This window comes from Amblyomma mixtum, chromosome 1, assembly GCF_055824585.1.
Source record: "Amblyomma mixtum isolate Tamu chromosome 1, ASM5582458v1, whole genome shotgun sequence".
Lineage (NCBI taxonomy): Eukaryota > Metazoa > Arthropoda > Arachnida > Ixodida > Ixodidae > Amblyomma > Amblyomma mixtum.
The window spans coordinates 180,165,563-180,193,032 of NC_143012.1; the positions used below are offsets into that span (position 1 = coordinate 180,165,563).

General features: G+C 49.3%; 1 protein-coding gene and 1 non-coding gene across 2 annotated transcripts in view; one reads left to right on the plus strand and one right to left on the minus strand.

Moving 5' to 3' along the window:
* LOC149370121 (high-affinity choline transporter 1-like) overlaps positions 1 to 15,721 on the minus strand; it is a 41,581-nt gene extending 25,860 nt beyond the window's left edge. Inside the window, exons 1-2 of the mRNA XM_089576930.1 lie at positions 15,529 to 15,721; positions 12,223 to 12,330 (exon numbers count right to left, since the gene is read on the minus strand). Coding sequence (XP_089433056.1) covers positions 12,223 to 12,330; positions 15,529 to 15,721 — 301 coding nt within the window. The remainder of the gene's footprint in view (positions 1 to 12,222; positions 12,331 to 15,528) is intronic.
* Positions 15,722 to 23,220: 7,499 nt separating this feature from the next.
* TRNAV-AAC (transfer RNA valine (anticodon AAC)) lies at positions 23,221 to 23,293 on the plus strand. Its single transcript has one exon. It is a non-coding gene; the product is annotated as a tRNA-Val (tRNA).
* The last annotated feature ends 4,177 nt before the right edge of the window (positions 23,294 to 27,470 follow it).

The following is a 27,470-nucleotide window of genomic DNA, read 5'->3' on the forward strand; positions in this document are numbered from 1 at the left end:
ATACGGGAAGTTACTGGAGATCTCGTTCTGCGCAGTCATTGAGATTTCCAGTAACTTCTAATATCCAACGGTCGATCGCAACATTTCTTTCTTCGTAAGGCCACTGTTTGGAAACATAAGTGCGAAATGGAAATCGGGTGCCCTGAAGGCGCAGTGTCCGAAAATTGCTCCACGATTAGCTCATTAATCCATCTGACCAGCTCAGCTGTCGCATGTGTGGCGTAATCCTGGCGACAGTCGCGACCCACGGAACATTTCGCCTGTTCTAACTCTTCCTCGTCTTCTTTCATCTGGGCCGCCGCGGTGGCTCAGTGGTTATGGTGCTCGGCTGCTGACCCGAAAGACGCAGGTTCGATCCCGGCCGCGGCGGCTAGAATTTCTTTGGAGGAGAAATTCTAGAGACCCGTGTACTGTGCGATGTCAGTGCACGTTAAAGAACCCCAGGTGGTCGAAATTTCCGGAGCCCTCCACTACGGCGTCTCTCATAGCCTTAGTCGCTTTGGGACGTTAACCCCCAATAAACCAATCCAAACCATCTTCATCTACGCAGCGATCTTGGCCGCTCGTAGACTATAATCAGGAACGTTGAAAGGTCACGTGATCTGCTAGCAGGGAGAACGCTCGGACGCCCACAAACTCTTGGTGGCGCCATGGCCCATCCACTCCAAACACGAACACGCTTATATAGGAGGGAGTACGCTATCCCCTGTCGCACCCTTGTGTGAAAGGGTGTGCGCTAGAGGACAGCTTATTTCCTTGTTACTACTACCTGTTGAGAGGGCGGAAGCCTGACTATAGCTCTGATCACTTAACAGGCCTCAACAACGCCGATGATTATGACGGATACGCCAGGAATGATCCACAAATAGCTGGCATTTTAAAAGACATATTGTCACGACCAGAGGAGCCGTGAAGGTAGACGTCAGAAAGAACCCAAGACCGGGAGCCTTCTTTTAATTATGGAGCCAGCTTCCACGGCACAGAACAGAACCGCGCGCCACGAGAGTCCACCGCCGCTTCGTCGTCGTCTTCGACTCAGCGCGGAGGCCGCGCGGCGCGTTAGGCGCGTGGCATTATTCCCCCCCGCGAAAGCAAACATCGTCTCGATGTGGAATGGGGTATGTACAGTGAGGGGAGGAGGAACAAAAAAAAAAAAAAGACTGGGGGTGAGGTGAACTATACAGTGCGCGCTAGATGACATGCAGGGAGAGTCAAGTTCACACGTGGGGTAAGGGGAAAAGGTACGAAACAGCGTGAACACAGCGCTCAGTCACGCGAAAAATACGGCTTTAAGCGCACTACATGCACGATTTCAGGCCGTTGACGCTGAGGGCCGGCGACCACAGTTCCATGGGGGACAACCTCGTAGTTGACGCTGTTCAGGCGGCGCAGGACTCTGTACGAGCCAAAATACCTATTTAAAAGCTTTTCGCACAATCCCTTGTGGCGCACTGGTGTCCACACCCACACGTGGTCGCCCGGCTCGTAGTGCACGTCCCTGTGCCGAAGGTTATAGTGTCGGGCATCGGCGGATTGCTGGTCCTTGATGTGCAAGCGGGCCAGCTGACGGGCCTGCTCTGCTTGCTCCACGAAGTGGCCAGCTTCAGGGGGAAGCTCTGCGTCGCCGTACGGCAGCATGGCGTCTAGCATCATGCGGACCTCTCTGCCATACACGAGACGGAACGGGGTGAACTGGGTGGTTTCCTGCTTCACGGTATTATATGCGAAGGTGACGTACGGCAAGACCTCATCCCAGGTTTTGTGTTCAACGTCGACGTACATCGAGATCATGTCCGCCAATGTTTTGTTGAGCCGTTCCGTTAGACCATTGGTTTGGGGATGATAAGCTGTTGTTGGTCGATGAGCAGTATGGCTAAGCGCTAAGATGTCACGTAGGAGTCGGGCTGTAAACGCCTTGCCTCGGTCAGTAATGATGGCCGATGGGGCGTCGTGTCGAAGCACGATGTCGTGCATAAAGAAGTGGGCAACTTCGGCGGCAGTACCTCGCGCCAGGGCCTTCGTTTCAGCGTAGCGGGTCAAGTAGTCTGTGGCGACTACGATCCACTTGTGGCCGGACGACGAGAGAGGAAATGGCCCCAGAAGGTCCATGCCGACTTTGTCGAATGGTATTTGTGGCGGCTCGATGCACTGAAGCAGTCCAGGAGGCTTGAGCGCGGGTTTTTTCCGCCGCTGGCATTGCCGGCATGTCCGGACATAATGCTTGACACTTGAAGTTAGGTTGGGCCAGTAATAGTTCTGCCGGATTCGGGATAAGGTGCGGGTAACTCCAAGGTGGCCGGAAGTCGGTTCATCATGGCAAGCAAGGAGGACTTCATCCCGCAGATCAGACGGTATGACGAGCAGGTAAGTTGTCGGACTTGAAGTAGAGTTCTTTTTATAAAGCACCCCTTTCCGCAGGCAGAACGACGATAGTCCACGAGCTAGGTTTCGTGGTATTTCAGGGCACCCACCTTCGAGATGTTCGATGAGCAGACGGAGCTCGGCGTCGGCACGCTGTCTGGAAACGAGCTCAGATGTGCTGACCGCTCCAAGGAAGCTATCATCGTCGGTGGTGTCTTGCGGAGGAGGTTCGACGGGAGCGCGTGACAAGGTATCAGCGTCGGTGTGTTTCCGGCCTGACTTGTAGGTGACGGTGAAATCGAATTCCTGCAGGCGTAATGCCCAACGTGCTGGGCGGCCGCAAGGGTTCTTTAAATTTTTCAGCCAGCATAGCGAGTGGTGGTTGGTGACGATACGAAACGGTCTGCCATAGAGGTATGGGCGGAACTTGGCGGCGGCCCAGACTACCGCTAAACATTCTTTTTCCGTGGTAGAGTAGTTCAACTCAGCACGCGACAGTGCGCGGCTGGCGTAGGCAATTACTTTGTCGACACCGTTTTGCCGCTGAACTAGAACGGCGCCAAGACCGACGTTGCTCGCATCCGTGTGCACCTCCGTATCGGCATCTTCGTCGAAATGTGCCAGGATGGGCACATGCGGATGGACGTTGCGGAAAAAATGATGACATCGTCAAGATAAACAAGACAGGTCTGCCACTTCAAACCGGTGAGAACGGTGTCCATCATTCTTTGGAACGTGGCAGGAGCACAGCAGAGCCCGAATGGGAGGACGCGAAATTCATACAGCCCGTCTGGTGTAATGAAGGCGGTTTTCTCACGGTCCCTCTCATCAACTTCTATCTGCCAATAACCACTTCTGAGGTCGACCGAAGAGAAGTACTTGGCTTGACGAAGTCGGTCGAGGGAGTCGTCGATACGCGGGAGCGGGTACACGTCTTTCTTGGTCACACTGTTCAGCTTCCTGTAGTCGACGCAGAACCGTAGTGTCCCGTCTTTCTTTTTCACGAGGACGACAGGAGACGACCACGGACTGCTTGACGGTTGGATGACGCCGTCTGTGAGCATCTCTTCGACCTGTGTTTGAATAGCATCTCGCTCACGAGGGGACACACGATAGGGCTGCTGATGGATTGGTCGGGCTCCTTCATGCGTGATAATGCGGTGTTTAACTATCGACGTTTGGCGCACTTTGGACGACGACGTGAAACACGCACCAAACTCCCGCAAGAGGTCCTGGAGTTGCCTCTTTTCAGTGGGTGGAAGGCCAGGATTTATGTCTACGCTGGTGACCGCTTCGGCGTCAGCTCCAGGTGTGTCCTCCGCACAAGCAAAGCATTCGGCCACTTCCTGAACATGGTCGACGTAAGCGATGGCTGTGCCACGGAACAGATGTCGATGTTCGTTGCAGAAGTTGGTGACAAGGACCTCTGTACAACCGTCATGAAAGGATCCAAGGCCCCGTGCCACCGCAACCCCCTTAGTGAGTACGAGGGAGACATTAGGCTCGACAACCCGGAGTCCCCTATGTGGCTCGTCGCAGGTAACTCTCGTGAGAATGCTGGCACGTGGTGGGACCGTAACGTTATCGTCGGCGACTCGCAGGGCGGACCGAGAACCCTGGTGCGCAGGCTCTTCTGTGGCCATTGCGGTAGAAAACGTCACCAAGCGGTTCGGGAGGTCTATGATCGCACCGTGCTCGCGAAGAAAGTCGATGCCAAGGATGACATCGCGAGAACATTCGCGGAGAACGAGAAAAGTGGCAACGAATGTGCAGCCTCGAACCGTAACCCGGGCCGCACACATGCCGAGTGGTGCGACAAGATGTCCGCCTGCCGTGCGTATGTCGGGACCGTCCCAGGGTGTCGTCACTTTTTTCAGGGCCGTAGCAAGCCGTCCGCTAAGGATAGAGTAATCTGCGCCCGTATCAACCAACGCGCTGACCTCCTTTGTGTCGACGAGAACAGGGATATCCAAGGAGACCCTGCCTTCAGCACGGCCCGTCGATGGCTGTTGTGGAGGATTCAGTCGGTGCGGCGGCGGAACCTGGTCGGCGACTGGGGTTGCGCTGTCGGAGCGATTCAAGCGGCGCGTTGGGGGAAACTATTCGGCGATGCGGCGTTCGACGTCGGGGCGATTGGGTCGGTGCGGCGGCGGAAGCGGGTCGGCGATTGGGGTTGCGGCATCGCGGCGATACGAAAGGCGCGTCGGGGAAAACTGTGCAGCGATGCAGCGTGCGACGTCGGGGCGATTCAGTTGCTGCGGCGGTGGAAGCTTTGCGTCGGAACGGCGTTCGGCGGCCTCGCCTCCAAAGGCCGCCGGAGCTAGTTTTCCCGACGAGGGCTCGAGGAGCCACGTTGTCCCGAGGCGAAACGGGACCCAGAGGGCGAAGACCGGCGTGGAGAGGGCGATCGCGACTCACGGCGCGGAGGAGATGGTGAACTACGCTGGCGGGTGACATACTCGGCGATGTCTTGAGGGCGCTCTCCAGGGCGTGGACGGGGGCTGTCGACAGAAAAACCGCGTAGTCCCATTTCGCGATAGGGGCACCGCCGGTAGAGATGGCCGGCCTCACCACAGTGGTAGCAGAGCGGGCGTTGATCCGGAGTGCGCCAGAGGTCAGTCTTCCGCGGTGCCTGGCGCCGATCCGCCCAGTAAGGAGTCGGCTGAGCAGAGTGCACCGCGACCAATGGTGCGGTGTAAGGCGAAGGCCCAGGAGATGGGGCCGCGCGGCGCACGACGTCCGCGTACGTGACTGGCTGGACAGGAGTCGGGTACGGCGCGGGATCGTATGGGGTCGGTTGCGGCGCCGGCACAGCTGCAGCGTCTTGTGCCCTGAGTGCCTGCCGGACTTCCTCGCGGATGACGCTGGTGACGGAATCGACGCGAGGGGCAAAGGTGGCTTGAAGGTGCTGCAGCTCCTCGCGGACCACGGAACAGATGAGTTCGCGAAGGGAGTCCGGATTCGTCCTGGGATCATGGTCGAACCGGTCCAACGTTGATAGAGTCGACGTTTGGCGCAGTTGCCGGTCGTACTGATGGAATCTTTGCCGCAGCAATTTCTCCATGTGCACGGCGTCGGCCAGGAACTCCGCGACGGTGTTGGGCGGGTTCCGCACGAGGCCGGAAAAGAGCTGGTCTTTTACGCCGCGCATCAGGTGCCGCAGCTTTTTTTCTTCAGGCATGGCCGGATCGGCGCGATCGCAAAGACGCTTCACATCCTCGACGTACATGGCAACACCCTCATTGGGAAGCTGAATTCGAGAGGACAGTGCACGCTCTGCGCTCTCCCGGCGGTCGCTGTTGGCGTACGTACTCAGGAGCTGACGTCGGAAGTCCGGCCACGTAGAGAAAGTAGTCTCATGGTTTTCGAACCACGTTCGTGCAGAGTCTTCAAGGCTGAAGTAAACGTTACGCAGCTTTGTAGCGTCGTCCCAGCAGTTAAAGGTCGCGACCCGTTCGTATTGAGCCAACCAGTCTTCGGCATCTTCAAACAGGTCGCCGTGAAAGGGCTTAGGCGTGCGTGGAGTCTGAAGGGTGAGATAGGTGGGGCTGGCTGCAGGGACAGTCGTAGGCAGGGCGGGCAGTGGCGTCGCCATGAGTGGAGTGGTAGTTGAAGGCGCGTTGACAATAGGAAGGGCCTCGGGGGACAGGCCGCGGATCCTCCGGCTGGCACGATGGACAGGGGTGGTCACAAGAGGCGGACGCGTCGAGTCGTCCTCAGGAGTAGGGAGCATCGGCCGCACCTCCACCAGTGTCACGACCAGAGGAGCCGTGAAGGTAGACGTCAGAAAGAACCCAAGACCGGGAGCCTTCTTTTAATTATGGAGCCAGCTTCCACGACACAGAACAGAACCGCGCGCCACGAGAGCCCACCGCCGCTTCGTCGTCGTCTTCGACTCAGCGCGGAGGCCGCGCGGCGCGTTAGGCGCGTGGCAATATCTTCACTTACCCACATGCTTGTAATTGCTTCGCACAAGCTCCTGTCATACAGTTCTATCAAACGTACGTACACCACCATGTTCCGGGCCAAAAGTCTCTAGGACGCGTGATCCGAAAGCAATTAAGCAGACAGCTTTATTATAGCAATCTGGTCGAGGCCACACATGTGGAGATGAAATTCAAATTCAGCTTTCATAATCTGCAGTATTGAATTGAAATGATCACTGAAAAACATGGCGCATATTGGCCTAAATCGCTTTCCGAGCATCCCGGAGACTGTTGCCCCGGTGTGCATGCCTTCACTGAACAGTACATTTTAAGTGCATTTGCTGGAGTACGTCACTTTCTTCCCGAAGCACAAAAAGTCGCCTCGCTACTCGAAGTCAGCGGAATGAGCCCGGTGGGGGTTTTTCGACAGAAGCAGTTCGCAAGAGGCTGCAGCTCTGGTAAATTATACGAGCTAGAGAACATCCCGGTGCTGTGGCGCCACATGCTGTGGGTCGCTCCGCTCCCGCGTAACATGGACATGACTTCACATGAAGGCAGACGACAAGAGCGGGTTCGCACGCTTGGAAGGCAATATGGATCTAAACAGGGCGTCTACTACGTGGACATTACAGGGCCATCGCCCACGGGATTCTACACGGCTACCGCAGTCCACTGGGGAATGAATGTCGATGGGCTATCTTTTCGTGCCCCAAATTCAACGCGAGCGGAGGAAGTTGCAATAGCTCTCGCTGCCACCGATCCAAAATCGAGAACGGTTATCACACACTCTCGCCGGGGCTGTAAACACTGTCTTGCAGGGGAAATATCACCTCTTGCCTCCAAAATTCTAAGACGGGCTCCCGCCGATCCAACCTGCACAAACTTAATCTGGGCTCCTGGCCCCCAGGGTCTACGAGGCAATGAGGCCACTGATGCGGCCGCCCGAGCGCTCACACACCGGGTTCCTCATCCTAGCTGTCCTGGCTCAGAAGCTCATAAACCGCTTCTGCGGTTCCGTGAAATCTTAATTCATTACTGCGACAGCCACCGCCTCTACCCGGCACCTGTTAAGGGGCTGAGTAAGGCGAAGGAGCGAACTGTGCGGCGCCTGCACACAGGAACTCTTCTCTGTCCTGTCATCGCCAAACACATGGATCCGAACATGGATGGGCGCTGCCCGCACTGTGGAGAGATTGGCGATATCTTTCACATGGTGTGGGCATGTACTCAGAATCATCACCTTCCCCCTTCCCCCACCCCCACCCGAGAGGCATGGGAGACTGCCCTCCTCAACTGCTCCACACTGGAGTCCCAAAGGGCTCTAGTAAAGCGGGCGCGAGACGGGGCCTCGTCGTGCGGTGTCCCGGACTGAGGATACCGACCATGTAGCGGGGTCTTCTGATCTCCAAACGCTCTCTGAGTATTAAAAAAGTTTTTCACCACTACCGTGCCAACGCCTAAGGTCTCAGCGGTGCACTTAAACACGAATTAGCCCATATGGGAGTGAAAAGAGAGTATGCTCTCCTCTGGAGCACTTCCTTTTAGGAGCGCGGTGTTCTGCCCAAGCCCTGCGGTAGGTTTCCATCACTAAAAATACGAAATACTTACGGTTGGCAAGGCAAACAAATTCCCTCTTCAAAATTTCGAAGTTCTAGCAGTTAAGAAGGTTTGAACAAAGGTTTCAATTTCCCCTATTTACTAACCTCAAGACTTCCGGTGCCACGTTCGAAAGTCTCCTCCCATTGCTGACTGCATCAAGTAACAATGTTTTGCGGTGGAAATATGCTTCCGTTGTCAAGATTAAGCATACCGCATATTTAGTGAACGAAGTCTACCCCTACATTTGTGCAGCATACCATACCATTAAAAGAGAGTGCGCTATAGCACAGCTTACTCCAATTTTCTACCATATAGATCATTACCGTGTTTACAGACACAGAGGGCGCTCGCGGACGCCTTAGGGAGGTGTAAAGTATGGTTATAACCCAGAGAAATACATGCATACAAAAGTTTTCAAAACACGTTTCTGATTTCACGCTGCACGTATGATGTCGTCCCTCTGTGAAGAATAACCAGTACATCCTAGAACAAATTGCGAAAGTGTGAACTGTCATTTCCAAGGCGATGTATTTTTAAAACATCACGATAGGTGTGCGTGCGAGTCACCTCTGGCGCGGGGTACGGAGTGGAAGTGCGAACCCATATAAACACATTTAAGCAATACTTCCTGAAATATATTTCTCGTCTTGCAGAGTACCCATGCGGGTGGCTGTTCGTTAACAATTTGAAAGTGCTTTGAAAAAGCAAGTATGCCACGTCATTTCGAAGCTATCGCTTTAAAATGCCCCGCCGAATGTATGTTGCGAAGCCGGGTATGCACACAGGTCTTATGCGCTTGATGTTTACACTGAAGGCAGCTAGTTTTCAAACAGCACAATAAGCGAACAGTGCACAGTAGCAGACGACCAACACCGTGCTTACACACATAGGTGGTGTTCGCAAAGGCAGAAGCCGAAGGTGTAGTCGGGGTATCGACTGCTCTGTCGTCTGCTACGATGCGTCATTCTCTTTCGTTCACTTGGCGTTTGAGAACTGCTTTTTTATGTAATGCTGTCTAGGCTGTCTCATCTGTCCTGCAGAATTTGCGAGGAAACGTAGGGCACGCGGTGTTATGTCGGACTACGCGAGAAGCTTGCGCGATTTGCGCAAGCTTCTTTGGGAACCCTTTGGGAATATATCGGGCACCACAACTCATTCACCGTCGCATTTTAAAGGAGTAGTTTCGAAATGACATAGTATACTTTGTCACACTCTTCTTCAAAGTACTTGCAATATGTTAACGAATGGCTGCCTCCATGGAAACTCTGCGCGACGAGAAAAATATTTTGGGAAGTTTCTCTCACATGTGTTTCTATGGGTCGCGCTCCCACCCCGAACCCGCAGCCTGAGGTGGCTCTCATGCGTATGTGTCGCGGTATTTTAAAAATATGCCCACTTTTAAACAGCATATCAACTTCCATAATTTGTTCTAGGATGTACTTGATTATTCTTCAAGGAGGGACGACATTATGGGTTCGTACGAAATAAGAAAACAACTTTTGCTTGCGTGTATTCCCAAGGGCGCTGACCCTGAACACTCCCAGTCGACTTAGCCGGTGACAGAACGGAGTGTCTAGCGTTCCGTCCAGACGGAACATTTGCTGCTGCTGCAGTTCCGTCCAGACGGAATATTTACTGCAGCTAGAGTTCCGTCCATACAATAGACAGTTTTAGCTTCACGTACGTAGAAGCTTCACGTAAGTAGAGAGCTTACGGGTCACCAGTGCGCATGCGCAGAACGTGAAGTATCTGCGTGGGTCGCACGGACGTACGTGAGATTCGGATCTTTGCGTTGCGGCCTTCACGTTGCTTGCTTGCGTGCGTGGCGTTGGCAAGATGGCGGCGCCCTGCCCGCCCGCTTCACAACGATAACAGCTTCGTCGCTAATCCCTCGACGTGGTGTCGTGCTGTAAACTGCTGTATTTGCCTTCAGTTGGTCCATTCTTGCTCTCGCATGAAGTTTTAGGTGAGAACTAGCTTTTGTTTTCCAGATAGAAATCCGTTTCAGCAGCTCCTAAGCCTGACGGAGAAGCGTTTGTGGTCGTCATAGCAATGAGTGTACCGACGGTCTCGGGAGACCACGCGAAGCTCAAAACCTCGCGGGATATCGCGAGACCCTCGGCAGGGTCAGCGGGAAAAGCAAAAAGGTGCACGTTCTGCCTCCATACGCGCACGTCGTCAACATGAGTAGGACACCTGTGCGCTTTCGCTTCTCGAAAAGCGATGATTTAATTATGCTGCGGGACGTGAAGGAATGCAACCCCTTTGAAGATAACATGCAACATACGGTTCGGTGGACTGAAATTGCTCAACGTTTGTCAGAAGAAAGGGGGAAAGTATTTACCGCCCGCACTGTGGCTTGGCCTGGCTCCGCTCCAAGCAGCTCGACTAAGCAAAATTAGTTTTCTTTATCTGTACTAGATGGCGCGGCACAACATGCTAGAGCATTTTTTCAGGTTCTATGGCAGATATACACATTTTGCGTCCCGTACGTGTAGCTAAAACTGTACGAAGCGACACGAGCGTACGCTCACGTTTACGTGCGTGAAGGTTCTACGTACGTAAAACTAGAACTGTCTAATGTCCGTATTGTCCATACTATACAAAATGGGTGAATTCTACCCACATAAAGCATTTCTTTGCCTCTGGAAGAACCAGTTGACAAAGCTGCATCCAGATGCTCTCTCTACGCATGTACACGGCACCAAAATATCTGTCCGCGTATTGCGTGTAGTTACATCCTCGAAGGTATAACTTCCGTGCATGCATGCAGGATCGGGAAAATGACACTGTTAGAAGCAGAGTGCAGAAACTCTTCGCGAAGTGATGTGAAACCCTGTCGCTATTCGCGCTGCACGATGACGTAGCGCGAAAACGACTAAGACGTACACATACGGTCAACAGGCATTATGCAAACGCACCAACAAACCCAAGCCAAAGCTCGTTCTGTTGCCATTTCTCACTGACTGCTTGGAGAATAAAATGATGCAGCAGGATATCCTGCCACACATTAGGCGGAATAGGATTGCCACCTTTTTAAATGGACATACAAAAGTCTGCAAGCAAGCTGGTTTACCAATCCCTAACGCCAGCTTTAATTCCGTCTTGACATAACTCTTGTGGCAGATAATGCTGGACAGAACTGTATGGTGTCAGATACAGTTCCGTCTGGACGGAACCCCATCGCTACATGCAGTTCCGTCTGGACGGAACTCTAGCGCAAATTGTAGTTCCGTCTGGACGGAACTCTAGCCACAGCCGTGACAGAAACACCACCGCATCTTGTTTACGTCACAGATTGCTGTTTTTCTATAGGATAATTCGTGTTTAGAGTGTAGCTACATCCGGTAGGCTGATGCGCCCACCATATCTACGCAACCGGTGCATCCAGGAGTACTTTATTTAGCAAATAAACCTGCCCACTGTCACTAATTTCTCGCGGAATTTTCCCTGCACACACGAAGTGCGCCTTTAACGCAGATCACAGGTCATGCACTGTTTCCAGGACTATGCCCTCCTCAGAAGACACGCCAAAGAAATACAGCGTGCGCTATGAGCATACCCGGAAGAATCAGAGAAAAGATCTAACGCCGCCGCCATAACAAAGACAGTGTCATTCCTACCCACCCACCATCATACTAAAGGTCCATACAGATACTCCAAATAAAAGAAAAGGTCTGAGTCGGGCTGGTTGGTTCATGTTGAATGGTGCGACTAAACAGCGCTGACGGACGGGACGGCGTTAGTGTAACACGGAGGAAAAATGAGGGAGAGGAAGAGCAAAGCTGGGGCACTGCACCATGCTGATTAACTGCATGCCGCGACGTCACACACGACGTCACTGCAACGTGTCAAACTGAATGGTCCGAACGGAGCGACGTCACGATTGACAGGCCTAAAGTATAGGATGAAAGTTTATGCGTTGGATCCTTAATAAAGCCGTCGTGGAAATTCAAATATGACATGCATTTGAATGCAGACCAATTCGGACGAATTGTGCACCCCAGAGTAATCGAATGGCACATGCGTTGACGAAGACAATACCACTCGTACCCCTCCTGGTGCAGTGGTGCAGCGGTTAAGCCATGCGCCACTGCCTCGGGAAGGTGGCTGTTGCAAAGACATGCACCGGTGGGGCTTGTGAGACGCAGGTCGTTCTTCCCGAGCAACCTCTCGAGACCAGTCATTAATTTAACTGTCACCTGCCACGGTGGGCAGGTTGCTCACAATCCGGTGGGCAGGTTTCCACCGCCCACGTTGTGTAGGTTGTGGCGGCGATCGCCATTTTCCGTTTGCCCAGGCCTTTCTAAGCGAACGCATTAAAGGTCTTTCTCACCGATGGCGAGGCTGAGGGCGTATCCGAAGGGCGCCTGGCACCAGGCGAGGCCGCTCACGTAGACCACCTCCGCGGTTCCGTTGATGTAGCCACCACCCACCCACGTGGCTGCACAAACCAAGGAAACGTCAGGGACATGCACAGGTTACCTATATATGAAATGATTGCAGGGGAACTCAGTCATGCGCGCATGTAACTATCATTGCGTACGGGCTAAAGAAGGCATCCATTGTGGTAGCACAAGACACAGCAGTAGGTGAATTCTGCACCGGAACGTCTTGCAGCGCGTGTGCTAGACCAGCAGAAGGTTTTTTTTTTTTTTTTTTGTCTCGAGGATGTTCATTTACTTTTGCCTCTTGGGATCCAAGTGTTGGGTTAAGTGATGTATGCCTGCGAGATGTCAGATCCACTTGAAAGATGGGAATAACTGCCGCAGGAGGCGCATGAGTTTGCATTGTAGTCTCCCAGTCGTGGTTCGGTCTCGGTCAAGACGGTCGTGTATCGACGGACGCGAAATAGAAAATCGCCCGTATGCTGTGCGATACAGCCCATGTTAAAGAACTACAGCTGGTCCCTTCCACTGCAGCGTCCCTCATAGGCAATTCGTTGCTTCGGGACTTTAGAATGGTATGTTTCCCATTCTGACACCGGTGATGGACTTCCGCCGCCACGTTTCTGCGGAAGTCCATCAATATGAGGGCTGCTGTGGTCAACACCACCGGCGCACCGCGTTCTTTTGAAGCGAAGCGCGCACCATTCAGACACTCGTTGAGCATAATAAAAGACGGCGGAGCCTGGTTTTCAGGGACAGCGAGATGAAACACCTTGGAACTACAGCTTTGGTGTATCAAGCGTTGTGTTGAATGATTGCATTAGCATCTTTCTGCGAACCAGCCTTCACAGACGTGCGCACGAATTCTGCACCGTCTGCTCGCACCGCGACAGTTGTGCCACGGACCAAAAATTTTTTTTTATTACTTTCTTATGGAGGTTTAACGTCCCAAAGCGACTCGGGCTATGAGGGACGCCGTATAGTGAAGGGCTCCGGAAATTTCGACCACCTGGGGTTCCTTAACGTGCACTGACATCGCACAGCACACGGGCCTCTAGAATTTCGCCTCCATCGAAATTCGACAGCCGCGGCCGGGATCGAACGCGTGTCTTTCGGGTCAGCAGTCGATCGCCGTAACCGCTGGGGCACCGCGGCAGCTCTCGTGCCGAAATTTCTATCTCAGTATCACCACTGTGACTAAACAAGGTGATCTTCACTTTGCATGCTGACGGCTCCGTTAGCCACCTTATCTCCACCTCTTTGTTTGAGGAGCGCTCGGTCACTGCCTGCCTATGGGCTGTCATTTTGTAGCTCATTCGTAATGATGACCTCAAAAGACATCCCCTGTGACTATACAACGTATAAAATCATTTCTCACTGTCTCGTAGCTAGCCAAATTTTTCTTGCTAATGCGAAACCGGCTTGAGCGATTCTTGGACTCAAGTTCGTCGCTAAATCAATTCACCGCTGCTATAGTCAGATACAACGCAAGAATGAAGCGACAGATATATACTATTCACAGGGGGCCCTCAACCCCAGAAGTCAGCCCATTTATCTTCACGTCGTGACTAGCCGCCCTGCAAATGCAACGGCTGATAGCAGGTTTATCTAGCAGCCGCATCATAAGAATTTAGATTACACATCTGGTACCAGTTAAAGATATGCCTGTGGTTTACACAAACTCGACGGAGTACGTGTCCAGCCGGTTATTTAAAGGGAAACTGCATAGGTTTTAGAAATCAACGAACTTAAAAGGTTCGGATGTGTGAAACTTGCACGTAAAGCATGCGAAGTCTTTCTGGGCTAGCACTTGAAATAGTGAAGTAAACGCCGATTAAAATCTGGACGCCCTTCAAGCTTCTCTGCAGCGCACAACACCAAGTGGGGGGCGCATGGTGACGTCATCGAAGGTATCGGTACATTTCCAACGCACAAACGCCTGCTTTAAAGAGAAAAAACCAGCGCCACCGAAGGCGAACACTGCCGAGAGTTGTTTGGCAGCGTCTAACGCATCAGGACAGGGTGTGGCTGACGACAGCGGTAATTTGAAATCATACCTTCCGTGACGTCACGCTGAGTTTTCCTGCACTCCTTCGGTGTACTGAGGATAAGCGCAAGTTTCAATCGTCGAGTACGTCACTATTTTAAATGGTAGTGAAAAAACACTTGGCATGCTTTACCTACAGCGTACATAAATTTGAATCCTTGAATATCGCGAAATTCTAAAAAAGTGCTGCAGTTGCCCTTTAAAGGAAAAAAGCTGGTTTTGAGAACGAAAGGAGTGGTTCGCCCTTATTCCTCCTCAACTGCTATCGAAGTTTCCACCTATTCCCCGAAAAAGCGACTTTACTAATACTCTGTCGAGTTCTGTCGCATCTGGAGAGCTGAGACGGAAGATGGCAGGTAGAAACAAAACTATAGTATTCGTTCTCGTAAACGTCGAAACTGCTAACGAACTATTTTTTTTTTTCAGAGCAAAAATCCCTTATGCGTAAACACAACCTACATAAGCGACAACAGTCAATGTCACTGAGGGGTTTCGAGTCAAATTTGCTGCCATCAGCGCTTTCTGTTTACTCTCCCAACCAGCCCATGGATGTTGATTAACCCTAAAATAGCCCTACCCACTGTGTTCTGGCGGTCTTCAATACGGTCCCTTTAGTCAAGGCTAAAACTCCAGCCAAAAGCTGCGATGCAGTAACGTCAGTCGAAAGACAGGTTGCTCTGACGTTACAGCGTATTTTTACTTGTAATTGTAACTCGCTGACGAGCAAAGTTCGCGAGCTTGCTGTAGGCACTAAATTGCAGCACCGGCTTAAAATATACATTAGCCCGCAATATTTCAGCGACAGCCGTGGAGCATCTTACCGAAAGTATTCACTGTGCTTCTGAATACGTACATTGTAGGGAACAAGACCGGAGCTCTCACCCTGCTGGTTTTGTGCTAAGGTTCAGAAGCAGCGTTAATGAGTCAATACTAGAGTGCTTTGTTGGGCACGGCAATAGGCATTGCAGCCTCAAATGATTCTCCTTCATGTTCACATATTTTATAAATCTGGGCACAGGCAGCCATTCGGCCTCTACCGTTTTCGTTTGCGCATATGGCTTCCCGAAACACTCAGAACAGGGCACTGGGTTCCTCTCTTCAGGCTTTCACGCGCAAGAAGTGCAATGCTGAAGCTAACAACTTTAAAATTTTTAGTCATTACGCAGGCAGCCGAGTGAAGCTCCGCGTGGCTTCCCACTGCCCGTACCGGTCATGGTGAAGACGCCGACGAAGAGGCCAATGTTCCTGCCAGCGAGCATGATGTTGGACTGCTGGCCGACGGTGACGCTCTGCGAGTCCTTCTGCTTCTCGCCGCCCTTGCGTCCGGCCCAGATGCCCACGATGAGGATGATCAGGTAGAAGACCGCAATGGCCACCATTCCGGGGATGTTGACCGCCATGGCCTCCTGCACCGAAGAACCCGGCCGCAGAGAAGTCTTCGCGAAATAATGGCGCCCGCGGCCAGATCTTCTTCTTCCCTTCAGCACGTGTTAGAAGCGGCTCGTGCAGAACATGATGGATTGGCCAAACAGCGAATAAGGGGGAAGCTCAGCCCAGGGCAACTGGCAGCGCTTGACTGATTGGCTGAAAGCAGGGAGGAGAAGGTAGAAGAGGAAAGGCAGAGCGGTAAAGGAGGCTCTCTACCATTGACTACCAACATCTCATGTATCCATGGAAGGTTCGTGCATGTAAACCTCAGCAGTGTGAGGTAGCGATGACTCTCGTGCGGCGCAGAATCCCCTGCTTAGGTGTTTGCTTATACAGATGCGGGTTCAGTCCCTCAAACCTTTGCGCGACTTGTGGAGAAGTGGAAACATCGGAGCATTTCCTACTCTATTGCCGGAGGTTTGCACATCAGAGAAGGACGTACCTATAAATTCCAATTACTCGAATGGGACTCACTTTGTCGGTTCCGCTTCTTCTGTCCATCGGTGCTAGCGCTAGAGGTTTCGCAGCACGTCAAGTTTGCGATTACCTCCCCAATTATATAGTAGCTACCGGCAGATTCCCTTGCTAATGGTGCCCAAAATTTCCGCATTGCAAAATCTCTCAGCAATTTTTCTTGTATTCAGTTCTCAAATCTTTACGCCCGTTTATTTTTCCCAATTCATTTTTATTGTTTTAATTTTTTCTTTTAATCTACAATTCCATCTTTACTTCCTCTGAATTCTTACCCATAGTTAAATCATTAGCTTGGAACCAGTTTACCTTCTTTTGGCTCTCCTCACTGAATACCGGCCAATCCCTCGTCGTGGGTATGTGCCATGCCACCAAGGCAACAACAACAGGTATATGCTGAAAGCAAGCACGCCATATCTTACCCAGCTACCTAATCTATCCAATAACCGTTCGACCTAACAGAGAGAACGAGTTCGAGCGCTTGTTCGGCGCAGCAGCACATACTGGCCGATTCTTCGTCATTGATATGTTGCATTTTGACTGAGGCCAACAGCGAACTCTGCACCGAAGCTTAAGGACGAGCACACGTTAACAATCTGTGTGGTCTTCGTCCCTGTTCGTCTTTTAAGCATGTGCTGTTATGAACTCATAAAACTCGGAGCACCTATGCAACATTAACCGTGTAAGCAAGCAGTCTGGGTATGACAATCGCAAGCTGATCGGCTCATTTTTCCATCTCTTACCCTCGAGATAAAGTCGGGGTACGACACCGCTGCCAGAATGGGGCACTCACCCATTCTGCTTTTTCAGGTCTCGCTACTGTGTAGCGCTTTCCTCTGGCTTCCTGAAGTGCGACCTACCCGATCCACCTTCTTCGATGAGCTTGCCTTGCGCTCGTCCAAGCCCTGCATTACAGTGCCGAGCCTGGACTGCAACAGAACACTCATCTGACAACTCCGGAATCTACGTCAGCAGCCACTATCAGCGTACCTACTCGGCGCGGCATATGAACGCCCGCCCGCAACGGCCTCGTTTGGGCACGATACCACTGCCAGGAATGGGGCGCTCACCCATCCTACTTTTCCAGGTTAGTTACTTGAATCGTTGTACCTGCATGAAAAGCAGTAACTACAGTTTTCTACTGGTGTCGTGCAATTGTGCAATGCGACAAAAAGTTGCTTATTGTTGGTGTCTCAATTTCGCGCTCCTTTTCTTGACATCGTACGGCTGTTGTGTGGTGATAATGAAGAGAACCCAGGTCCTGATGACAGTACTTTTACATCTGTTCTCGACGCTATGAAAAGACTTGAAGCAGGATAGCAGGAAATACTGGGCGAGTTTAGGGGCGTTAAAAAGAAACTAAAAGCATCTGACAATGAAATCAAACTATTAATGGACAGGGTATCTGTCCTTGAAGCCGCCATTGCTCCTCCGAGCAACGACACAGCCTGTGTTTCTGATAATAATGTTACGTCTCATATCAGAAAACAAATTCAGTTTATTAATTCAAGGTGTAATAACGCCGAGAACAGATCTAAGCGGTCAAACTTGCTGTTCTTCGGCACCAGTGACTTAAAGAAAGTTAGGCACCTAAAGAAGATTTGTCAAACTCCGAAAAAACTAAACTAAATGACTTTTGCTCAGAACACCTTGGAATTAAAATTCCAGGATCTCCGTCTGAACGAACCCACCGTATAGGCAAGTTTGCTTCTGACAAGCAACGTCCAATAACTGCGAAATTTGCTCTTTTTAAGGACAGGCAAACAATCAGCTCCTGCACGCAAGCTAAAAGATACTGGTTTTTCTATCGGCGAGGATTCTTCTAACGCTGCATGGCTTGCACGAAAAAAAAAAAAACTAATGCAGTATGCGAAATCAGAGGTTAAGAAGTTCAAGTTGTATGTAGACAAAATGCGAATGGACGACAAAATACACACTTGCGATAGTGAAAAAGATTCCGTCATCGCTACCTGGTTCGCAAATCCCGCCCGCGTACGCATACATTTGCGGCGGCAAGCGCATCCGTGCTTATCAGTAACGCTATGCTAATATTCGCAGCCTCCTTCCTACACTTGACCAGATATATTCATTTATTGATATTTATTGATATTTATTGAACCCCCATCCGCATTTGATCTTGGTCCCTTTGGAATCGGATGGCGGCAATTAGCATTTCTGAATTAAAGATTTAACTGCGCGAAAGGATTACGACAACAGGAGACACATTCACGACACTCTAAGTGTCGTGAACCAACTAGCCCGGCAAATCCTATTGCAATTAGCATGCTTGCATTTGCGGCTACCTTCATGATCACATCATTGCAACTGGTCGCATACCCTGTTAACTCCATATAAAATTCCACCGCATATCCAAAAGCGAATTTTATTTTATTCCTGGTATATCTAATTTCGTTATTCATTGAAAATTTTTAACAGGTCATATATATTTTCTCATTTCAATCATTCAACTATTCTACTTAGTTTTTTTCTTTTTTTTCCCACGCTTATACCTCCTTGGCATTCACCACCGTATGGAGGCGAAATTCTAGAGGCCCGTGTACTGTGCGATGTCAGAGCACGTTAAAGAACCCCAGCTGGTCGAAATTTCCGGAGCCCTTCACTACGGCGTCCCTCATAGCCTGAGTCGATTCGGGACGTTAAACCCTCCTAAACCCTTTGAAAAACGTTTTTTTTTTTTTTACACTGCTGGGAAGGGGTTTATTCTTGGGGTGTATTGCAGCGAGCCCTAAAGAAAGAATTAACACTAGACCCGCATGGCATCCGGTACTTATCTGTAGAAAATAAGGATGGGGTACCGTTTGACTTAATAATGTTGATATGCCTCCACTGTATATGGCGCTCCAGAATGGCAGACCTACCGACCTTACTTTCGGGAAAGCATGGACTGGTTTCTGGCCATCCAGAAAGCCGCTGCGGAGCCTCCGGAGTGGCTCTCGAGACTAGAGCCGCTGTGCAATTTGCGTGAATTTTAATCTGACGACGCCAGAGTCATACTGGCTGGCCACGACAGTGCCGTGCGTAAGTACATAGCGTTTAGTGTGTTTTGTTGATTGTTGGTTTTGTTGAATGTTATGTGTCAAAGCCAGGCAATAAAGAAAAAAGAGCTGGCATGGCGGAGTGGTCAGCGTGCTCGTCTCGCACTCTGGAGACCCTGGTTCGCTTCCCCAACTCGACCACTTTCCTACTCGGTTTTATTTATTTATCTGGTCTGACTAGAAAGGTTAATTAGACTAATTGGTTAATTAAGCAATTAACTAAACTCAGTCCCACTTATTTGGAGCATCACTATACGATCCCTTTAATGTGTTGCATGGTTACTTGCCACAGTACAATTGGCCCCGTTTGAAATTCGCACAGTGTGACGTCACGGCCATTTCGAGCAATTGAAACAAGGTCAGCGTAGCTGCGGCGGCCACCTGAGATCTCGCTTTGGCGGTCGGAGTGTTGCTTTCGCAACAAAAATGTTTGTGTGTTACAGTGGCCGCCTCAGTGTATGTTACTTTATATTGCATGCCAATAAATTTCGAGTGGTTTGTTTATATATGCTCGATCAGAAGTGTATTCTTTTTTAGATTGTCTTGAACAATGTGGTCCACGTGTGTGCGTGTTTTAAAATACTTTATTTATCCTGTTGTCTTCCCTATTTATCTGAGCTCATGTTTGTTTATGCTTTGTGATATTTTTCACTGTGTTATGTAATACGATTGCTTTATTGTTTTTCTTTAACCCCCTATGTAATGCCTGTAAAGGGCCTTTAGGCTATTTGAATAAAAAAAATAGAGCTAGTGAACGAAAGGCGCTTTTTAAAAAGTGTTGAATGCCATCGTACAATGATGAAAGGACATTTTTCACGTTAATTGTAACTGCGTATGCAGATCAGCAGACCGAGCGAAGCAGATGCCTGTTCGAGATGCTAGTTCATTGTTGCTGAGCCAGTTGTTAGAAAATCTAATATTAGGAGATGTACAGTTTTTGTCAAAAGTAACCAGGCTGCATGGTTTGCTTCTAGCTCGTACAGTGGACAGCTTCCCTGAAGCAGAAAGGGTTGTTAAAGGTAAGGACTGGGGGTCTTCTTACCTTCCAACACCTTTTGTTCTTTAGGAAAGCCGCAAGGGCTCCACTATACAAGCTAGAAGCAAACCATGCAGCCTGGTTACTTTTGACAAAGACGGTACGTTACTTTAGTTCGAATCCAACATCAATATGGTTTACCCATCAACAGCGAGACAACCTCGCCATACTAGACCGAAGTGCACCAGCTATGTTAAAAACGTTTCTTTCAGTGGCCACAGTTTGGCCAAGGAGACGTTGGGTCCAAAAAAAGAACACCCAAATTCAACGGGGATCTGTGGAAATTCAACGTACGGGTTCTCGAGAATGAACTTTTTGTTAAAAAAATGCGAGACAAAAATTGATGACATACTTTTCTGCAAGCCGCAACGCTACACTGAGGAACTGTTCAGAAAAGAAGCGAAGATAACTGCCAATGAAAGAGCCGGTTTGCTACGCTAGGATAGGAGGGAGAAAAAAAATGAACTGCAAAATAAGCTTACTTCTATGTCAGCGCTGAAGCGTCCTCACCACGACAGTTTGTTAAAAAGTAAAACAAGTGAAGAGTGAACTTGAGATAATCGACGTAGACAAATACCGATAAGCGATAATACGTGCGTGAGCCGAAATAATGTACATGAGTGCGGCCCCTATCAAGCGATCCTTATCATGAAGAAGAAGTTACGGCGCGCGCAACGAAGTAAGAACGATAACCTTCAGACACACATTTCATTCAAGGTTCGTTTATTGCATGTTTATGGTACAAGAATAAAAAAAAAACACTGGAATACAGAAGGAGGTCCCAAAGTCAGAGACTGTGGACGGGTCTTCCTGTGAGAACAATTGTAAAAATGAATATAGGGCAGCAGATGCAAAAATTATAAAGATGTTGGCATCAGTAAAGAGCAGAAAGAGAGATACAGGAAAGAATGCAAAAACTTATTTGAATTAAAAATGATTACACACCTAAAAGCGTACAGAACAACACAAAACAAAAATCATAGAGTGATATAAATGACAAAACTAATACCATTTACCATGAGAAATAGTATTAGAGGGATTGTAAAAACCCAGTAGTACGTGATAAAAAATCGATACAGTCCGATTTCGCCGATCATTATTGCGAACTGTTTGGCCACGAGCAGCAACTAGAAGAAGGGTTTGAAACTAATTTCTTGGGGCTCATGCGAATGTTAGAACAGATGAAGGTCAGCTTGGAGGCACCAATTAGAACAACAGAAATAAGGAGCGCGATTGACGAGTTACGCTCAGGAAGAGCGCCAGGACCGGACGGTTTCAGTTCAGAGTCTTATAAAGCATTAAAAGACAAGTTCGCAATGGCACCTACACCGTGTGACAGAGGAAGCATACAATACAAAGCAATTCCCTCTGTCTTTTAGACATAGCCATGTGGTGCTGATGCCTAAGTCGGATGACCCTACTAAGTTGTCTCTGCGAGCGTACCGACCGATTACAATAGCGAATACAGATGATAAGATATTTGGGAAAGTTTCAGGCAAGAGGCCGCAACGTGTAATGCAACGGCTATAGTGACCGCACCAAACATGCGTAATTAAATGATGTTCTATTCAAACGAAACTGCTCATGACGAGAACTATGATACAGTGCTGATATGTGCATTGCGGTAAAATAGCAATGGTATTGTTAGACCAGGAGAAAGCTTTCGATAAAGTCCCGCACAAAATCCTTTTCAGTGTCTTGAAACATTTGACCGTCGGGAGGACAATGTTAGAGGAGATAGATTTATGTCACGCTAATATTTTCACCAGTATTGTAATCCGTTAGGCACTATAACAGCTAAATTTCAAGTAAAATCCTCTGTTAGGCAAGGGCGTAACTTGTCTCTTGTTTTCTTTGTACCCTGCTTAAGCGTTATAACCATCGACGCTATTACCCGATTTGGGTTTTGTGGGACATACCTACACCATAAAAAGGAGTTGCCAGTCACAGCATATGCCATCCGCTTTCTCCCTACGTCAAACGACGGCCCTCTGCCTACGTAGCGTATGGTGCACTAGGATGGCTTTGCATCATTCAGATGCAAAACCCAAGGCCTGCAAGGGAATAACTTATAGAAAGTGTTGTTTTCATTCGAGAGGTGTTTAAAGCGAAAACTGACCTGCCAGACTGGCTGCTGGCATTAGATTAGATGTTCACTAAGGAAAAAAAAAAGGTTATCACATCTGCCTAGGTAGGTAGGTAGGAAAGACTTTTATTGCTCTAGAAAGACGTGCTAGTAGCAGACGAGAAAGAAGAGGTCCATCTTCCTTCTTCTCACAGGGTCGGTGCCCCTATTACAGGGCTTCGCTGCTCGTTGGGCGTGCTGGATCAGACCTTGTTGGCAACCCAGATCGCCGCTGGAGAGCCGGCTCTCCCACTGTTCTGCACACGGTTCTTTGTGAAAGCTGTCGTTCTTACTTCATTCCCACGTGATGTGGTACAACGATGGTTTGCTGCCACACCAAGGGCAAGTGTCCCGATATTGCGTCGGGTAAATCTTGCTAAGGATATGCAGGTTTGGGAATGTTCCTGTCTGCAATCTTCGCCAATACACTGCCTCACATCTGCCTAACATTCCGAAGGCCTTAGGTTCGATCCGTGGCAGGCGCGTGCTCATGTTTTTCGTTTCTGCAGCGCAGTTCATGCCAGCCGTCTCAAGACTTCAATGAGAAAGCGCTCATGCATCTACAAGCAGCGTTGATGGAATTGTATGCACTAAAGGGAATTTCTTTTTTTCGCGCTTTTTTCTCGGACGTTAGTTGTGCAAAGTACAATAAGCCACTTTATAAAAAAAAAGAGTGTTCAGAAGATTAATAATCGTGTCCAGGCCGCCCAACCGGTTGCAGCAAAGTGACGCGGCTGTGAACTCCTTTGATGACCGCTTCACTCTAAAGCCACCCTTCCAGCTGTGCTTGTGGTGTAGTGGTTATCACATCCGCCTAACACGCGGAAGGTCCCAGGTTCGATCCCTGGCAGGCACATGATCACTTTTTGTTATCTGCGCGATGTTCATGCCAGCTGTCTCAAGACATTGATCAGAAAGCGCTCATGCCTCGACAAGTGCATGAGTGCAGTCACGGTTTCTTTTTTTTCATAATTCGCGGGCTTTCTTTAAATGTCGGAAAAAAGGGCCATGTAAGAGGTACATCGCTACAAAAAAACTGGATCTGTTCTTTCTTAAACTCCTCTAAAGCGTAATGAAATGCACGTGACCCTAAATGATATATGACTTTTTTGTAATTAATCTTACATAAGTAAATAATCGCAATTTAAAAAATACTCTGAGGAGCGCTGCAAGGCGGGAATCGATATGTCGTTGGTTTCAACTCGCTCCTGTATGCCACTTTTTTAAAATCCCTGGTTCAAGTTACATGAAACACCCTGTGTGTGTGTGTGTGTGTGTGTGTGTGTGTGTGTGTGTGTGTGTGTGTGTGTGTGTGTGTGTGTGTGTGTGTGTGTGTGTGTGTGTGTGTGTGTGTGTGTGTGTGTGTGTGTGCGTGTGCGTGTGTGTGTGCGCGCGTGTGCGTATGTGTGTGTGTGCGTGTGCGTGTGTGTGTGCGCGCGTGTGCGTATGTGTGTGTGTGTGCGTGTGCGTGTGTGTGTGCGTGTGTGCGTGTGTGTGTGTGTGTGTGCGTGTGTGTGTGTGTGCGTGCGTGTGCGTGTGCGTGCGTGTGTGTGTGTGTGTGTGCGTGTGTGTGCGTGCGTGCGTGCGTGTGCGCGTGTTTGGTTAGTTTAAAAGAGTTTAACGTACCATAGTGACTCGAAAATTTAGACCGCCTGGGGTTCTTTAACGTACACTGACATCGCATAGTACACGGGCCTCTAGCATTTCGCCTCCATCGAAATTCGGCCGCCGCGGCCGAGAACAAACCCGCGTCTTTCGGGTCAGCAGCCGAGCGCCGTAACCACTGAGCCACCGCGGAGGGGGGTGCGTGTACACACACACACACACACACACACACACACACACACACACACACACACACACACATATATATATATATATATATATATATATATATATATATATATACATATATATATATATATATATATATATATATATATATATATATATATATGAGAGAAGCCAACAGCCACAGAAACCAAGCAGCACAGGGGATTTTTCAAGTTTTTTTTTGTGGCGTTGATCAAGTAAGAATATTACTGAATATGTTGTCGCTTAAAGCTAATTGATTAGAAAATATATATATACAGGGTGTCCCAGCTAACATGGACCAAGGTTTATAAAAAAACTAAGCCTTCTTCAGAACTGAAATCGCTTGGATATTGTTAGGATTTATCTAAAGTTACAGTACCATTTTTTCGCTCCTTCTATTTGATTAATTAGTCGAGATAAATAAATTAACTTTTTAAATATAGCTTGAAACGTTGAGGCGTCAATAGGAAAGTTGTGGAGCTCCACAAATATTGTTTAACCCAGGCATTTCCAATGAGATAGACTTAGCGTGGCCGTTTTAATTCGGGAAAAACGAAAGCCCGCGGAGTTTAAAAAATACCGCGTGCCAGCGCGCTCCGTGCGGCCGGATGCGCCTAAAGTCACTTTAGATGCGCCGCGATTACAGCGCTCTCATCCGTACTTTGAACATAACTCGCTTCGCACCTTGCGTGCTGCCCAAGACAGGGCTTCGCGTTGTGCGTGGTTCCAAGATAAGCGCCAGTGGGCACGGTCGGCAGTTGAAAGAAAGCACGGCTCCCGTTTCTGTGGCGATAATTGCACTCTCACGATAGCAGAATGCATGCGGAGGAACGATGACAATCTCATAAGTTCGAATTTCGGAGCAAAGATCCAAACAAGCAAAGACGCATATAACAAGTCTGATAACGTGTTGCGAATTACGCCGAAAAAAAAGGAGCCGCGCTGTCATTCAATTGCCGCTCAAAACCACTCGCGCTTATCTTGGAACCACGCACAACGCGAAGCCCTGTCTTGGCCAGCACGAAAGGTGCGAAGCGAGTTACGTTCAAAGCACGGTTGAGAGCGCTGTAATCGCGGCGCATCCGGCCGCACGGAGCGCGCTGTCACGTGGTATTTTTTAAACTACGTGGGCTTCCGTTTTTACTGAATAAAAACGTCCACGCTAAGCCTATCTCATTGGAAGTGCCTGGGTTAAACAATATTTGTGTAGCTCCACAACTTTCCTATTGATGCCTCAACGTTTCAAGCTATATTTAAAACGTTAATTTATTTATCTCGACTAATTATTCAAATAGGACTAGCGAAAAAAAGATACTGTAACTTTGGATAAACCCTAACAACATCCACGTGATTTCAGTTCTGAGGAACGCGAAATGCTGTCTGCGCGTGAAGGATCGTTGAAGGGGGATATTGGGAACGCTGGCAAAAATCGGCAGTCGGCTCTCGGCTGTTGAAGAGAGCAGGTCTCTTGTACTGTGAACCCCTGTCGATACGTCTCGACACGCAGAATCATGGAGCGTTTACTGGATCAGCGATACGCGATCAAATTTTGTGTAAATCTTGGTAAAACGGGCAAAGAGACTCCTGACATGATTAAGGAGGCCTACGTTGACGCTGCCATGGGTAGATCAGGTGTTTTTTGAGTGGCACAAGCTGCTCCGAGAAGGTAAGAAAAGAGTGGAAGACGACGACCGCTCCGGACGCCCTTCGACCAGCAAGACCAACGAAAATGCGTAGCGAGTGAAACATTTACTGAGCAGTGATCGTAGGTTGAGTATCAGAATGATTGCTGATGACGTGAGCATTCCTCAAACCCATGTTTTTGATATCGTGAGAGGAAACGTAGCCATGAGGAAAGTGTGCGCGAAGTTGGTGCCGGGAGTGTTGTAAGAGGAGCAAAAGGTCAACCGGAGAGTGATCTGCCAGGATCTTCATCATGTGAATGAGGACCCCGATTTTTTGCCCAGCACAAGCCGGCAACGTTGCCTCAGCCCCCCTGCAGCCCCGACTTGGCACCTCCAGACTTTTGTCTATTCCCGAGAATCAAATCGACGCTCAAGGGGAAGCATCACGGATCGGTAGAGGCGGTTCAACAGGCCGTGACGAGGGAGCTAAACAGCATTCCGTTCCAGGCGTTCCTGGAGGAGATTGGCAGCAGCGTGTAGGTGCGGAAGGGTGCTACTTTGAAAAATTCTAATCGTTTGTACTTTTCTCGTGAATAAATTTTATTAAAGAAAATGAGTCCTACTACTTTCAGAACAGACCGTGTATATATATATATATATATATATATATATATATATATATATATATATGACAGAAATATCTGCGTATTTAGAACCCTATATGACGATGGAGAGGGGGAACTACGTCCTCTCTTTTGAAAATTAGCAAACGCATCACAAGGTAGACAAGCAGAGCGAAAGACGGTGCTCCTGCCGATTAAAGAAAAAAAGGAGGTTTGCAAAACAAGGAGACGCAAGAAAAAAAGAAAAGGATTGGAGAGGTGCGAGTTGCCTCCGAGAAAACGCCAGCCAGAGTTAGTATCGACGCTTCCTTCGGCGGGAACGAGAAGTTCAAACACAAGGGAAGCAAATAACATAAAAAGAAAAAAATACAGCAAGAAAACAACTAAATAAACCAAAAAGAAAAACAGCGCGCATATGCACATCACTGTCTGACTCGCTCACCCGCCCCCAGCAGTGCAGGCGTTGAAGGCTGTTGAAATATAAGCTATGACATGTCGTCGATACCGCGCTGTTTCGCCTCTGCAGTGGCAGAGGCGGCCAGCCAGGCGCCGTGTGGGAATCAGCACGCGATAAGCTGTGTAGGTGATGGACGGTTTACGCGACAAAATGATTGTGACTGATAAGAAAACATATTTCGTGAACACTTTATTTAAGCAAGAACTTTAAGGCCTTTACTCGGAAAGCATTTACCATGAAGGACTTCACCAAAGGCCTTCCCAATAAGGCATTTACCATAAAGGCATTTGACCTGAAGGCCTTTACCTTGAAGGCGTTCACCCAGGTGTACACACCTGGCAAGTTGTCCACAACGCAGTGGACACAGTGGGCCGCCTGTCACAAAGCGGGCTTCAGGGACGTAGTACGTACGTATGCCTGAAACCGGAAATGCACCAAGTAGGGCTACTGCACTAATAACAGAAACGCTAGAAGGATTCACATATATTCAAAGATTCACAGCAGGCGTGCAGA